Genomic DNA, 16,028 nt, shown 5'->3' on the forward strand with positions numbered 1-16,028 from the left:
AAGTAGTAATAGGTATACGAGTATATATATACACAGTCCGACATAAAGTCAAAAACAAAAAGCGAAATAAAAAAAGAAGTTGCTATCCGGTATAAAAAAAAGAGGTCCGTGGTAACGAATAAAGTAGTACTTGAGGTGGGTAGGTCGTCACGTAAAGTAGCAGGCAGTATGTATGTTATGTTATGTACACACGCAAAGGCGAGGAACAAATAACCACATGATGGGGTATCACCCGTAGCCAACGACTCCGAGATTAAGAGCACCAAAGCGTGACGAGAAAAAAGAAGCAGAAGCATTTGAAAAGGGAAGTGGGCGTGTGGTGGAAGTATGTGAGTAAAGAGTGTCAGCGGTCTGTGTGTGTGTGTAACTAAGCAGCAGGGTAAGTAGCAGAGCCAGGGTCGGGGTTGATGATGATAGGATATGATATCCATCAACACATGCAACCCTCGAACCCCATACATGCCAACGAAAAAAGCAAAACAAAATAACGTCCTCGAAATCCTCTATCAATCAGTCCTTTTTGCATCCCCATATCAACTCCCAACAAATCGCACGAAGCGAGGCAAGGAGATGGGTATGTAGCACCAGAAGGCAACTAGTCAACACCCACAGTAACTCCTCTACGCCGCAACACCGCAGGCAGCTCCAGTAGGCAGCACAGCGTACGTGCCCACATAAGGATCAGGGTAGTTGCACCCAGGAACAGGCCCAATCGCACCCCTCGTATCAGCATCATTCGTCCATCCATCCACGTCCTGCGTCATCTCCGCGGGCGCACCAGTATACGTAGGGACAGGCAGCGTAATGGCCGGACCAACGCTCGTATACCTCGGCAGGCTCTCAATTGGGAGCTGGGCACCGTCAATCTCGAGAGGAGGCCAGGGGTACGTGGCGGCGTAGTCCGCGGGGATGGTGGGCTGCGCGACGGCACCCGTTTGGTGGGGCTGGAATTGACCGTCGAAGGGCGCCATTGCGACACCGAGAGCTGCGCACTTGCCGAGTGCGACGCGGGGGTCGCGAGGGATCCAACCATTTTCGAGACCGAGCTTGTAAGACCACATGGGAGTTTCGACACGGCCTGCTTGGGTAGGTCCAATCTGAAATTGGGTAAGAAAAAGTTCATCGGTGAGAGGGAGAGATGCTACCAACCTTCCAAGTCCAGAAGAAGAAATCACCGATGGCATCGAAACTGGCAAGGACAAAGTTGTAGAGACCCTGAACCATGTCCTCACTCCAATCCTCCCAGGCGTTGTAGAGATCACACTGGGGGTGGAAAGAATCAATGCCAACAGCTCGCATCCAGAAGCCACAGTCGTTGACAGCAGCTGAGAACTCTCCTCCTACGGTAACGCCAAGAGCTCGTCGACTGTAAACGGAAACAAAAGGTGACACGCGTCATGGAACCGCTCACGTATGTAACAGCATAAGATAAACTTACGTATCGTTGAAGTAGGTTCCCCATCGCTCACAAGCAACGGTAGGCCAAACGCCGCCCATCTCACCGTCAGCGGCGGGCACATCCAAAGGATCTGCCCTGGATCCTTCGTCGAACGCGACGTAGGGGTGGATATCCATGATGAACCTATCAGCGCCAGGCATCAAGGGCTCCCATTCCAAAGCGGATCGGAATCCATCACCGACAGCGAGATACTATGATAGGAATGAGAATCAGATCTGCGAGGCCACAAAGATCGGCTATATCAATACTTACTGGTCCATTACCCTCACCGTACCCAGTGGCTTCGCGGATGACGTTGTAGGCTTCCAAGTACCAGCTCTTCAACGTGTCCATTCCAGTGTCACGCGACTCTGGTTCGTTGACGAGGCCAAGCATGGGGATAACGTTGCGGTACTCAGGTTGCGAGATGAACTGGGCGAAGACACGAAGGTAGTAGATCGTTCGCTCTGCGTTGGCAATTCCCATGTCGTTGCGAAGCAAGCTTTGGAAACGGAGTCGAGCAGAGTGGTTGAGGCCTGTATCACGATGTTAATCACTATCCCAATTGGGCGATCAAGCGGGCTTCACTGACCGTTTTGAGATCCGGGCGCTGCGTGCAGGTCGAGGTAGATCCTCAATCCGTACTTGCGACACCATTCGACGATACGAAGGAAGTATCTAGCGAGCTCCATCAGGGGAAAGGGAATTTGTAAAGACAGGTCATCATAGACTTACCTCCACGAAGTTCGCTCAAGGAAAGGCTCGCTCTCGTAAGTCTCGATTGCCCAGAAACCTATCGGTACCCGCAGCCAATTCAATCCGGCACCCGCAATTTCGGCGATATCTTGTTCGGTCTATCGGAACGTCACAGAATTAGGTTGGCTCGAAGAGGGTGTACATGAGACACGTACGATGAAGGTGTTATAGTGTTCCTCCATCTCTTCATCCAGTGTACCGGCCTCACGCATGGCAGCGGTGAGGTCGTACTCGTCTTCCGTCCCGGGATATCGTTGGAAGATCTCAGGCGAGATGAATGGTTCGAGAACAAAGAGACCACCAAGATTGACACCATAGACGCGGTCGACGCCCCAGCGCCAGGTGGTGTTCAAGGGAGGAGTGTAGTCGTTGCATTGAGCGTCGAGATTGAAAGGATCCTCTGGGTCTTGCACCCCTGCAAAGAAGTGTCAGATCGAAAATGAAGGATGCTAAATCAGGAAGCTTACAGAAACCACCGAAAGGATTCCTGTAAGTGAAGGTTGTTCCATTCTCCATGGTAATCTCCGATCCGTCACCGCCTCGCTGTGTAACCCTGGTGAGCATTCAGTCGGAAGCACAGGACATTGTAACCCACAGTCAAGCGTTGAGGCGTTTCAGGAGACGCAGACGCACTTGCTGACGGTCGTGCAGAGGAGGTCCCTGTCGAGCTGTCGCTGTCCGAGTTATCCGAGGCGTCGTCCTTCTTGATGACGGTGAAGTAGACGGGCAGGATGACCGCAAGGGCGATGACGATGATTGCTGCAATGACTGCGAGCCATATCCAGCCTTTCTTCTTCCTCCCAGCACCTGCCGCCGCCGAGCTGGGGTAAGGATATCCTCCACTCCCTTCGTTGGCTGCTTTGAGCGGGATCTGTTCATCGTATGTTTGGCCGTTCATTGAATTCGTTGCAGAGCCTTGGAACGATCCCCTCACCGGTGATGGTGGAGGATATTGATTGGCGTAGGGAACTCCATGTTGTTGGTAGTCGGGCTGATACGAGTTTGCTTGCTGGTAGTCCCCGCCATTCCCGTTCGCGTTGTTATATTGGTAGTCCATGTTGGCAGAGGGTGCTGCCGTTTCACGATCCAGGCGGTCTGTCGCCTATAAATGATTAGAGTAGCGCGAACGAGATTTTAAAACTGGGTTGTTGAGGAAGAGAAGGACTGGGATAAAAAAAGAAAATGGAGAGAGGAAGAGGGAAAAGGAAGGAAGCAGAAACCCCGCGTCCGTTTCGTTGCCATTCTAAATAAGTGCGTTTGTTGATGCTATTGGCACCGCCCTGGTCGGCTTGGCATCTCACCGCTGTCCACCTGCCATACACACCCACCGACATCCCTTCCTTCCTTCACTCACCACAGGGTGAGACTACGAGGCGGATTTCGACTCCATGGCCAAGGGTTGTCCGTTGTTCACGCTCCAAAGGGTCCACAGCCAACAAGGGAAGAAAGACACCTTGGCGGCCTTGTGTTTTACCATGATTTCGCTTCAGCTCGAGCCATGATTTCACCGGCAGACCCAATTTCGAGTATATGTTCGCCAACAGGGCTCTTGGAAAGCTAATCGATGAAGGAAGCGTCCATTGATTAACGTTAATCTTGAGTTTGTTGAAGGGCTACAGCCTCATTAATGATTCAGTTCTGACGACGATGACGGTATCCCAGCCCGTACCCAGAGCTCTTGGTACCTTCGCAAGGGCAAGCCGCCTGATTGATATCATCAACAGCGCTCGGCACGTTTGCGACATGGGCGCTCTGAGCGAGACCACCGACGTCGAGCGCGTCCACCGTCGATCTGGGGGATCCTGATACTGGTCGGGCTGACAATCACCGTAGATTGTGGTCGTGGAAAGAGAGTGGATCGTGGCAGGGAGGTTGGACGCCCCTAGGGACTAGAACCGTCCAGCGGCAGGTCCAAATTCGAACCCCGCACCCGACTCGGATTTATCCGTGGCCCTCCCACTCGACCTCGTTTTCACCATCTTTTCAATGTTCACATGCGAAGGCATGGGCGCTCAAAATTCCAAAGCGGGGAAATACCTATTCGGCCTCATGAGAACCCAATTTTATCCTTTTATCCCCGGAATTCTATTCGTGAGTCATCGCTGCAATGCACACCGCACGCTGATCACCCTCAAACCCGAACTCCTCGCCGGCCGGAAAACCCTCATCGATAGGCAACTGGTTGCATCTGCAGACATCGATATCAGATGTTGATTATCTGTTATTTCTTGTCAGTAGCAACTCAGAGACGACATTGTCAGAAGTGTGTCTCCTGTTGGTCTCCTCAACCACAGCATGCCCCATGTCTGAAAGGCGTCGAGGATACTGTCGCGCTCGTGACGTACCGACAGCTTCCATTCCATATTTGACGGAAACAATGCATACGGCTATGAAGGTAACCCGCGTACCCCGTCGTGCCCTGTAGTGGCCGTTTTGGCCGCCTCACCCCTCCTAACCGATGCTATACTAGTGGCATCGCCCTGGGTTGAATTTGGAAGTGAGCGGAGACGGGTTGAAGAGGCCGTAAGTCAGGGAATTCGTAGAACCCTGTCCCGCCTGATCAAGGATACGCTCTACTCGGACAGACACCGCTGTTTTACGATGAGCGGGAGATCGAGTTGGTGCACTTGTTGATTTAAGGGGAGGAGATGCTGCATGGCCGTAATTGGCCTGGGGAAAGTTTGCGCAGGGTTCTAGGTTGAATGGATTGTCTCAGACCGGTGACAAGTCTGAGCCAGGTAGGGCTGGCGATAACGATTCTGTACAGCAGGGTATCGGATTGAGAAACATTCATCAGGTCCGTTTGGCTCGGCCTGACAGCAAAGGCGGCGAATTCATTATTCAATTCCGGCAGACTGCAAAAGTCATGATCAGAAATCCTATTAAGATTGATTAGATTCGGCTGGCTCCCGGTGAAGACAACTGTTCAGACTAAGTACGGCTGAGTTGATTGTACCAAGTGCAGCCACTCCTCATCCGACAAGCGCATAGTAAAACAGAAATATCGCTTATTGTTGATACATAATATATATGAGGCGCATCTATTCCATCCCAGAAGGCGATAGGGTATTAAATATTAGGGTCGTGTGTCTAGTGCTGCAGGTATCAATAATTTTGGTCACACCTCCAACATGCAGAGCATCAAAGCATCGAAAACGTCGTCATAAACACAACCAACAAAGCACAAGGCACCCAATTCTTCTCAAGGTTCAAACATATAGGTTCGTCCATGTGTCGTTGCAGTAGAAGTCGACTTTTTGTTACGGAATCGGATTGCTGGAGGCCTAAGTTCGAATTCGTATCATTCAAATACAGATTGTACCGGTACGCCTCTGACGACTCGGACTCGGAAGGTGCTGTGTCAGAGATTGGCGGGTTAGAACGGGGTGAAGGCGGCGTTCGGACTTCACTGGGTCAGGCGTACCTCTTGAGTCTAAAAGGCCATGGTTCACCGGTACCTCCATGTTCATCCCAAACGCCACGGGGCATTCCGAAAACATAGCACCCCATGATAGCTTGAAGGGAACGAAACAGCAGGATGGGCCTGAACCGAGACTCCTCCGAGTCCAAAGAGCAGCACTGTCATCATCCAAACCACGAACACATTCCGCACCATCGAGGGCGACGACGAAAACAACGGCAGCATCGTGTAGTTGGTGGGCTGGCACCGAAGTCCACCACTTGAGCGCCGGTAGAGACTGGGTCCACTGTGCACGGAATCTCAGTACGAGGATTTTATATATGTATCCTCCACGTAGCTATCATGATCAGAGGAGCATCAAAAAAAAAATTAGCGCCCCTAAAAATAGTTGGCGGTTCGTTCTCTAGGCAATGGAACGGCTTCGATGTTCTCATCAGTGATGCACTGGTCAACGCAGTACATACCTACTAGAGCTCGCAGCTCGACCAATGGACAGATGGTATTTCGCCAGCTCCTAGCAAGTCAGACATCGACAATAGACCGATATATCTCCATCGATAGAACCGGTGAGGAGGCTCATGTGTACTCGCACCTCGTGCTCGCTGTTGGAAGAATCTTCGGGAGCTCCACTCTGTGGGCGCTCGACGGGATTACAGTAGTCCATTCGCAGGTTTCGAAACTCCTGGCTCCATGCGATTTTGACTATACAGTCTATAGATAAATCTGCGCAGCAGCCCTCGGAAGCTCAGTGCTGTGTATTGTATGTAGCAGGGTGCCACCCAGGGATGAGCGATGATTGGTGACTTCGGGATGATGTTGGCTCCGCAATTAGCGCTCAGGTGCGGTAATGGGGGGCAGACCCGGAGTTGAGTCTAGTGATTAATTCGAGACCCGCCCTCGCTGAAAATTGTGGTAGGTGAAATAATCGCAATCAGAGTTGACGCTACGCACCTCAGACATTGGAAAGCGTTCGGCGCTTAACACCTAAGCACCATCCAGAATAATTACTGGGCCAGATCTGACTTTCTTCTCACATATAAGACTTCCTGGGCTCAGTGGAGTCAGGCAGGCGACTTAAGAGAGGCTGGACAGGAAAACTGTAAACCTTGGGCGCTAACTTGAATTCAAACCCCGCTCCGCTCGGGCCATCAGGCCATTTTACCCACGACCCCTGTCATGGGGCCGCGGGTTGGCAGTGGGATCAGTTTTTCCTCGTCGTCTTCTTCGTCCGCTGTTCCACATCCTTTGTGGTTTCTTTCTTTTCTCGGGACCAAATCTGGCTGTACTTCAAAGGAGTGTAATACAGAAGAATCAAGTTCGAAGAAAATGGATGAAAACTACGCGCGAGAAAACTGGCACCATACTACCCCTCAAATGAGGATTCTGTCTTGCTACGACGGGCTCTTCCACGAATTCACCATCTAAAACAATGTTTTCATTCTCTGCAAACCTTGAAAACACAACCCATATGCTTGCCTCATACCCAGACGGCTTACTCAACAACGCCTGAAATCGAACCTGAGCAATACTCATCTTTCTTCCGGGTACCTCCACACTCCATCGTCATCCTCGGCGAACCAAACGGAAGCAAAAATCGCCCAACGGCATCCCGAACCCTCTCTCCGCTGACGCACCTCACAGTCTCCAAAGCTCTGCCAATTAGCTCCACCTTGGCCAACAACCCCCGGGTTCTTAGGCTTTCTTTCGATCGTCGATCGAGGGCATATGTCATCTCTTCAGGTGACTAGCGAGTGACTAGCTGAGTCGCAAAGACAAATTACATAGTCTAGAGAGATTTCTCTCTCAAATCGCTACTCTCGACTGAAGCTGAAGGCTCCTTGATTCGCACTTTTCGACCCGTTTTCTGGTTTAGTTCCTCCAAACCTACTTTCTGGCCTAGTCTCCAGCTTCGCGATAATGACTGGAAAAGGCGACAGCAATTCCTCAAATGAAACAAGGGTCAGCGGGGAGGGGCAGCACTCCCCCAAATCAGGCACACGGACGCCTCGAAGGATCCGCTGGCTGGACGAACGCAGACGCTCCAACAGTGCCGCCCATGTTTTGGATCCCGCCGGCCAAGACGTGAGTCGGCCTTTTTTTTTTTTCTATTGCAAGGGAGGGCGGAAAACAACTAACATCTCCCCATTATCGATGATAGCCAGAATCCTTTAACGCCCTGGTAGACGCTCTGGAAAAGCACCGGCGGGAAACTCCAAAACCTAGCGCTGCGACACCACTAACGAGCAAAGTCCACTACTACTCCTCGCGATCACCGGCGGATGGACTGGGCGAATCCTTCAGCGACTTTGACAAGGACGACTTTGAAGAAGAAGAAGAGGGAGATGAGGAGGACGAAGACTTGGACGGCCTGTCCTCAATGACCCATTTGAACCGCGCACCGACACTCCCCGCGCACTACGCCTCGTCTTCCCCTCCATCACCAATGCCAGACCCCGGGGAAGCCGGCCCATCGAATAAAGAAAGTTCCAAATGGTACTCGAGGAAGAAAGCGAAGCGGATGGTGCAGCTCCACGCGCGCAGGATGTGGCCTCGCGCGACGTCCCGCAAGAGCCGCAAGGGCCACCACCGTCGGGAGGGGTCGCACCCTTTGGACTTACCAACTCCGGGACCCAGCCACGATACGGACATAGAACAGAATCGACACCGGTTCAGATATGGAGGGGACGTCGATAATGAGGACGAAGGTGACGAAGAGTACGGGAGCGGTATCCTCTCTACTCTTCTTCAGCTCTACGGCCACCCTGAATCAGACGACGAATCTCGCTTCTCGTCCGCCTTCTCGTCGGGTGCCTCTACACCATGGAGTGAGGGTTGGCAGAGTGATTCCCAAGTCAATCTACCTGACGGCGCTGAAAGTGATTATCCTCTCCCTTCTCCGTTAGGCCCGCGCTAACCGCATTTTGTGTAGCGCCTCACCGCTTCGACGACAAGTCGCGGAAACGTCCCCGCGTTCCACGCCCCCGCCTCAACCTTCCTTCGCTGGGCATGGTCCAGCGGCATCCCAAAGCCAGGAGCGGAGGCGGCGTTTTCGGTGCCCTAATCGCAACGACCGGAAACCTAGGCGGTATCGCAGCACCGGTCCACAGCCAACTCCAACCAGATATCCATCGTTCAGGTTACGCCTTATCACGGTAAGCAAGCGACATACTCACTATGAGATAGGGATAGTGATTGAGCTTTGTCTGGATTAGATATACCCCAGTCGACGAGAACCCACCCGGCTTCCCACCAGCACTCACAACCCACAGCCGCAGCAAATCAGAAAACGCCATCGAACTACAGCGGTTCAAGCCACCACCCGACCATGAACCGCCTCCCAAATTCCAATCCCTACCGCCATCTCCTCCCAGTCATCATCATGTCGATCAGCCTCAGCATCATGAAGTCAAGCCGGATAGACCCAAAGTCAAACGGATGCCGTCGTTCAAGTCTATTAGGAGTATTGGGTCGGTGAGCGGACGCTCGACGCCGCTGAGCTTCTTGTCTACGAATAGCTCTGTTACGCATGCTGGGTCTACTGGGCCCTCGGAGAAATTTGAGAGGAGGGAGAAGAGGCGGAAACGGAAGAAGGCTGAGATTTTTGTGAGTTTTTACTCCTATATCTCACTTAAGCATAATATAACCGGGTGCACAGATCACTCGACACATTGCACAAATCATCCAACGGGAAGAGTTCCTGCTCAAGTTGACGAGGGCGATGATGATGTTTGGTTCGCCTACCCATCGACTACCGTCGCAGATCCAGTCGGCTGCTCGGGTACTCGATGTGCACCTCGGTATGCTCTACCTCCCAGACGTGGCTCTGGTCAGCTTCGACGACCCCTCCACGGGGACGAGCCACGTCCGAATGATACGACAAGCCAGCTCCTTGGATCTGAACAAACTCATAGACTCCTTCAGGCTGTACTGGAAGGTATGCCTCTTGCACCCGCCTCTCATTGACCACATTCTGACCGCAAGGAATCACAGGTCATCCACGATAAACTATCCGTATCGGAAGCCTCTGCCAAACTGGACGATCTGATGAAGAGTCCACCGATGTACAGCTGGTGGCATATCGTCCTGTTCGGCGGAATGTGCTCGTCGGCGATCTGCACCGTCAGTTATGGCGGGAGTTTCATCGACGCGTTGATATGCTTCCCCCTCGGTGCGCTCATGATGGTCATCCAATTCTTGAGCGTCCGGAATCAACTTTATGTTCACGTTTTCGAGTGAGTCTAGCTATTCTGTCATGTTTGGATTGGGAGGTTGATGTGAGTTTAGGATTACGGTGACGATGCTGTTCAGTTTCATCGCTGCAGCGCTAGCTGCTACGCATAAATTCTGCTACTCGGCCGTTGCGTCTAGTTCAGTCGTGTTGATCCTACCCGTGCGTCTTCCTCCCATTTCCCTTGAACTTGCCTACTCATTCTGGAATAGGGCTTCATCGTCCTCACCGGCTCGCTCGAGATCATGTCGCGGAACCTCGTCTCAGGTGCGGTGAGGCTCTGCTACGCCATCATGTACGCCCTCTTCCTCGGGTTCGGGTTCGCCATGGGTGCCTCCCTCTTCGAGATCATGACCGATAGCAAGGTCTATGGGACGGAGGACTACGAGTGTACGGCTACCCATGATCCCAATGGACCGTGGTACCAGCGGACTCCGTCGAAATATTGGGATAAGTGTTTTCTCTTCTTTATTCTTTTGAAGGGAAGGATGCTGATGATTGGATTTTGGATATATACCCTTCCTCACAGTTCCGATGTTTTCGACGTTCTTGAGTTTGAAGAATCAGGCGCCGTGGAATCGGAAGGAGACTGTGAGTTGCATCTCTTTTTTAGTTAAATGTATTCTAATGGATTGGTGGTTATAGCTCGTTCTCATCTTGATTGCGTGCATTGGATGGACGACGAATTACTTTACTGGTATGAAGTTCAAGGGGCAGAGTGATATCATTGCGTGTATTGGGTATGTCATTCTGTGCGCATGGAGGTGTTTTGTCGCTGATGATGTATCTATCCTACAGTGCCTTTGCAGTCGGGATCGTCGCCAACATATACGCTCGAGTCTTCTCCGGGAACGCCTTCGTAGTAATGGTGCGCACTCACTCCTCCACCCACCTATACTTCCTTCCTACTCACCTCTAATCCACCACAGGTAACAGGCATCCTATTCCAACTACCATCCGGACTCGGCAGAGGCGGTCTCCTCAGCTACGCAACGGAACAAGCAGCCGGTTCGACCGAGTCGTACATCTCTGGTTTTAGGACGACGTTGAAGCTGGTTTCGGTTGCGATTGGGTTGGCTATTGGGCTTGGGCTTGCTATTGTTATTGCCCATCCGATACAGAGTAGGAGGAGGGAGGCGGGGATTTTTAGTTTGTAGTTGGATTTTGGTCTTTTGGTCCGCGAAATGAACTGCGGGTGATCGTGTCCGGTACAGTATGTCACCTCCGTAACATCAGCGATCCCCAACTGACTATAACGACTTTAGGATTTTAGTTAGGCGACTCGATTTTCGTTTTCTCTCCCATCTTTGTCGTCGGTGTGTTCTCGAACCATCGAGTGCTTCGAGCTCCACCTCTGTCGAGCTGCAGGTTTCACTCTCCATCCCTAATCCTAGCTTATCTTCCTCTATTTACGATACACCAAATGTACTCCACTAGAGTAGTAATCCCATGAACTAAAATATATCGCTTGTTCACAACCGATTACGGTTGTCAGGAGAGGGGCCCTGTTCGGGCGATGGACTAAATATAGACAGTGTTTTGACGTGAGCGGGGTCTTTTAGCCTTGAACGGATATCAGACTGCGCATTTTCTCCTTTTCTCCTCCAAGAGCCTGTTACGTTCCAACCGTCCTCTGACCCCTCCTCGACAGCCCCAGGAGCCCACAGAGCGTCGAGGACCCACTTTCTCCCGGGGAAATCCATCCTTTTAAAAATTGCAACGCGATCGCCGACACGCGCCACACCACAAATCGCAATTTAGCAGCGGTCAGCAGGTGGTTTGCTGGCAGCCATAAACCTCGGGCGCGCGACATAGAAACATCGACTTGACACCCTCTATAGAACCAAGATGAATACCCCGACACGATACATCCTTCTCGCATTATTCTTAATCATCTCGCTGCACTACCTCCTCGCCTTTACACACGAGGCATACGGACGTGCTACGGCGCTCGACCATCTCAAGGACAAGATCGTCGGGCCAGCGCCGAAACCCCATGTCGACCTCGATACGCTGTACGGACCTGACGTCCTGACTGGCGACGCACCCCTGAAGCAGGACAAGAAGGCCAACGCGACGTTTGTCATTCTGTGCCGGAACAGCGATATGGGCAACATCGTGCGCAGCGTGCGGGAGATTGAGGATCGGTTCAACCGGTACCACCGATATCCTTATGTTTTCCTCAACGAAGAACCCTTCTCTGAAGAATTCAAGATGTGAGTAATCGATTCCTTTTTTCTTATGGGCGGTGACTGATTTCCGAACGAACGAAATCCCAGGCGACTGAGCGTGCTGAGCGCTGCCAAGATGGAGTTTGGCCAGATCCCGCGCGACCACTGGTACCAACCCGACTGGATCGACGAAGAGAAAGCCAAAGCCAGCCGCGAGAAGATGGTCAAGGAGAAGGTTATCTACGGTGGTAGCGTCTCGTACCGCAACATGTGCCGATTCAACTCTGGGTTCTTCTTCCGCCACCCGTTGATGCTTAAATACCGGTGGTACTGGCGTATCGAGTGGGTATTTTTATGTTCATGTTCATGGTTGTGGTTTGTGAGGTTAGGATGAGTGCTGATGGGATGCGTTGTTATAGGCCTGATGTCCACTTCCACTGCAATATCAACCACGATCCCTTCCTCTACATGCAGGAGCACAACAAGACCTATGGATTCACAATCACGTTGTACGAGTACGAGAGGACTATTCCGACGCTTTGGGGACACGTCCAAGGTTCGTCTATACCCCCGTTTCAGCGTCCCGTCGATTCTAAACCTCCTCTTCAGACTTTATGAAGGAAAACCCTCAATACGTCGCCGAGGACAACGCACTCGGGTTCATGTCAGAACGCAACGGCGAGAAATACAACCTCTGCCATTGTACGTCTCCTCTCCCTCTCCCTCTCCTCCCTCCCTCTCCTTCTCCTAACCTTAAACTTAAAACTAAACCCACACACCCGTAAACAGTCTGGTCCAACTTTGAAATTGCCGACATGGAATTCTGGCGCAGCCCCGCCTATATGGACTTTTTCAACTACCTCGACTCCAAAGGTGGGTTCTACTACGAACGCTGGGGTGACGCGCCCGTGCACAGCATCGCCGCCGCCATCTTCCTCAACAAGAACCAGATCCACTTTTTCGATGAGATTGGGTACGAGCATGCGCCGTATACGCATTGTCCCAAGCTCGGAAAGAATTGGGAGAATGGGAGGTGCTCGTGTGATCAGAAGAAGAGCTTTGGTGAGTGGTTTTTTCTTTTGGGTTGTGGTTTTGGTTTGGTGTGAGGTGAGATGGGATGCTGATGGTTGTGCGTTTTGGTAGATTATGATGGATATTCGTGCATGAGGAAGTGGGATGCTTTCATGGGCTTGCCTAGCCATTAGACCTTTTCGTTCGGGTTTGCACGCAGGGGGTAGTGGAGGCCATGTCACGGGAATTCAAGTATCTCTTCTTTGCTCAAGTAGTTCGGTTGGAGAAATCTGCGATTGCATATCTTTCGACGAGTTCTGTCCACTGCTGGGACATACCACAGCGTGCTATTACCATAACCACATTCAGGACCGTCTTTTCGTTCTTTGTCTCGGGCCTCTCCACCCTATATATCTACTTTGATCATAAGCTTCTTCGACTGGACCCCTACCCTTGAAACATCCCTTCTACATACTTCTGCTGTACTTACACTTCCCCTCCCTTGCTATATTGGTTTTAATCGTGGATTGTAAAACACTTGTAATAGATCTGGTCTGCTGTCCGTCGGATTCATGAGTGGGCCTGTTGTGTGGAGCAAGGAGTAAGCTAGCAGTGGTATGTTCGCACTCCACCTCGGGCTGCATCCAGACGCATCCATGGCCCCACATGCACCCAGACAGGGTCCCCTGGACCTTGCCTACGGCACAAGCCAACTCAAAACGCCACATGAAAAGCGGGGTGCTTTCCCCAACCTTCCAAGACTTCCTCTCAACGACGGACTCAAATATCTTCACACACACACAACACAAGGGGAGAAAAAGAGAGCACGAAAGCTCGGCCGATAAAAAAGTTGGCCTTTTCGGGTTAATTTTTTGAGAAAAAAAGTAAGACTAGCTAGCCAAGGGAGTCCGGAAGGAGTCGAGTCATACAGGATAATAGAAAACACAAAGTCTACGTAATTTGAAGTCCGTGGTTCTTCTGCAGTGATCCCCAAAATAATTCCAGCGAAAAAATAAGAAGGCGAATGCGAGGGCAGTATAAGTAGTGGCCGCTAATAGCTGATAATCGAGTTAATTAAAAGAGCAAATAGGCGGGCGAAGATCGAACTTTTTGAAAGAAGAAAATATTAGAAAGAGGGGCTTTAGAGAGAGGTCGCAGTGGTGGCGCGATACTTTTTTGTTTTGTTCAAAGCTGAAGAGTCAACAAACCCTTCTTACGGAGGAAGCCCAACTGGCTATTGCCCTCCAGAACCTCCTTGACCCAAGGCTGCAACACCTGCTGCTCCTTCTGCTCCTGCGAGTCCACCTCGACCTTCTCCTTGGTGGCCAACCTCGACAGGGTAAGCACCAACCTCTCAAACCTCGGGAACCTCTCCTCCGACGTCACCGCATTAACCAACTTGATCCACGAAATGCTCTCGAGGATCTGCTTGTTGACGTGCAGACCCAAGCAGATCTCGAGCGTCGCAAACTCGTTGTCGTGCGGGATGGTGGAGAGGAGTGAGACGATCCATGGTAAAGGGTCAGAGTACCGGTTGTTGTTGAGCTTGTACATTTTGATTTCGGTGTTGATTTTGAGAGAGCGGAGGTGGTTGAGATTGGAGAGGGTGATGGGCGAGGTGCGTGGTCCGACTGGTGACGAGGAGCGGAGGAGGTGCCGGACAAAAGCGACTATACCATCAAATGGTTAGACCATGCGCTATTATTTTACGTCAAGACAAGAAAGAGACGTACTGTCGGTACCAGGGGAGAGCTCGAGCTCTTTGAGGGAGGGCGCAGAGGCTTCAACGATTTGCGCAATATAGCTGTGGTCCTCGGTATTCATAACCGTAAAATGCAACCGCTGCACTTGACGAATGTCGGGCCCATAATTAGGTCGAAGCAGCCAATCCGTCGTACGACGCAGAGCGACCGAACTCTGCTTGATAGTGATATCCTCAACATCGAGGAGCTCCGGCGGCGATGGTGCGGCATCCGAGTCCTGCTCCCCACCATCGCCCTCATCGACGAGGTACAAAGGCAGCAACGACAGCTTCTTGAGCTGCGAACACGAATGGATGACGGAGGACACGGGTATCCGGCTGAAGCCACCGAGCTCTAGATCTATAACAGACCCAGAGCGCATGACCGAGGTCAGCGCAGACCGCAGCGTCAACGACAGCGACGACCACGATAGGTTGGCCTTGGTAGGCGCGGCCTCGTCCCCGGGCTTCACCTTGCCATTGACCGAGATCTTTGCTAAGCGGTCCAGGCGGGGAAGAATATGTTGAAGCGCCGTGTCGTTATACAACCATGGTTGCTCTTCTATTGAGTCTTCGCATTCGATGATGAGCGAGCGCACGAAGGAGGCGAGGTGCGGTGATGAGTTGAGGGCGTCGAGGAAGCGTTGCGCTGGGGTTGCCTTTGTTGGTCGAGTTCCCCGGCGTTTAGGAGGTGCGAGCACGACCTCGGTAAAGAGGCGTTGCTGACAGGGGTAAAGAAAGTCGGGCCCTACAAGGGCGCATGCCCTGAGGGTCGAGCGGCTCGAGATGAAGCCAACGATGAGCTCTACAAGTTCTGGTGGAATGACGAGCATTGTCGACGCGTTGTCGCGACGGAAGGCGGGAGAATGGAAGAAAGAATGCTAGCGAGAACCATTTCTGGAACTTATAAATAAACAGACGGTCGCAGGGTAGAAAGTCTCGACATCATGAATCATCATTTGCTACACAACGATCCGGAGCATGTTCCAAGGTTGGGGTAAAAATCCAGCTCAAATGTCTAAGCTCCGGAATAGGAGAATAACCGCCAAGACAACTCAATCTACGCCTTGGCAATCAAGTGACTCCGGCCACCCTCGTTTTGTCGCCCGAATTGACATTCGTTTTTCTTCTTTACGTTTTTCGCCATCTCGTTCCCTACCAGTCCTCTAAAAACGTTTCTGCACCCCATCTTCAATAGAAACGTGGACACCTTTCATTGTTTCATCATCCTATACCTGGACGTCTCGTGCTTAGGGCATAAA

The 16,028-nt window shown here is 51.7% G+C and overlaps 4 protein-coding genes across 4 annotated transcripts; 2 read left to right on the forward strand and 2 right to left on the reverse strand.

The window, feature by feature from the left end:
* Positions 1-620: 620 nt before the first annotated feature.
* CC1G_07957 (exo-beta-1,3-glucanase) lies at positions 621-3,251 on the reverse strand (the record flags this gene model as incomplete). The annotated part of the gene is made up of 9 exons (XM_001838164.1): positions 621-1,097; positions 1,150-1,366; positions 1,439-1,650; positions 1,712-1,974; positions 2,031-2,116; positions 2,174-2,292; positions 2,350-2,609; positions 2,662-2,737; positions 2,790-3,251. The coding sequence occupies 9 exons, from the start codon at positions 3,249-3,251 to the stop codon at positions 621-623; spliced, it is 2,172 nt and encodes a 723-aa protein (XP_001838216.1).
* Positions 3,252-7,532: 4,281 nt separating this feature from the next.
* On the forward strand, positions 7,533-11,000 carry CC1G_07958 (pheromone-regulated membrane protein Prm10; the record flags this gene model as incomplete). The annotated part of the gene is made up of 12 exons (XM_001838165.2): positions 7,533-7,697; positions 7,774-8,491; positions 8,545-8,767; positions 8,828-9,218; positions 9,271-9,549; positions 9,606-9,847; positions 9,900-10,005; positions 10,056-10,299; positions 10,373-10,434; positions 10,489-10,583; positions 10,642-10,711; positions 10,773-11,000. The coding sequence occupies 12 exons, from the start codon at positions 7,533-7,535 to the stop codon at positions 10,998-11,000; spliced, it is 2,823 nt and encodes a 940-aa protein (XP_001838217.2).
* A 691-nt stretch (positions 11,001-11,691) lies between these two features.
* CC1G_07959 (alpha-1,2-mannosyltransferase) lies at positions 11,692-13,219 on the forward strand (the record flags this gene model as incomplete). The annotated part of the gene is made up of 6 exons (XM_001838166.1): positions 11,692-12,059; positions 12,123-12,356; positions 12,434-12,570; positions 12,624-12,716; positions 12,804-13,076; positions 13,158-13,219. The coding sequence occupies 6 exons, from the start codon at positions 11,692-11,694 to the stop codon at positions 13,217-13,219; spliced, it is 1,167 nt and encodes a 388-aa protein (XP_001838218.1).
* Positions 13,220-14,210: 991 nt separating this feature from the next.
* Positions 14,211-15,599, reverse strand: CC1G_07960 (hypothetical protein; the record flags this gene model as incomplete). The annotated part of the gene is made up of 2 exons (XM_001838167.1): positions 14,211-14,695; positions 14,759-15,599. The coding sequence occupies 2 exons, from the start codon at positions 15,597-15,599 to the stop codon at positions 14,211-14,213; spliced, it is 1,326 nt and encodes a 441-aa protein (XP_001838219.1).
* Positions 15,600-16,028: the final 429 nt, after the last annotated feature.

Source organism: Coprinopsis cinerea (assembly GCF_000182895.1).
Source record: "Coprinopsis cinerea okayama7#130 chromosome 13 map unlocalized cont3.13, whole genome shotgun sequence".
NCBI lineage: Eukaryota > Fungi > Basidiomycota > Agaricomycetes > Agaricales > Psathyrellaceae > Coprinopsis > Coprinopsis cinerea.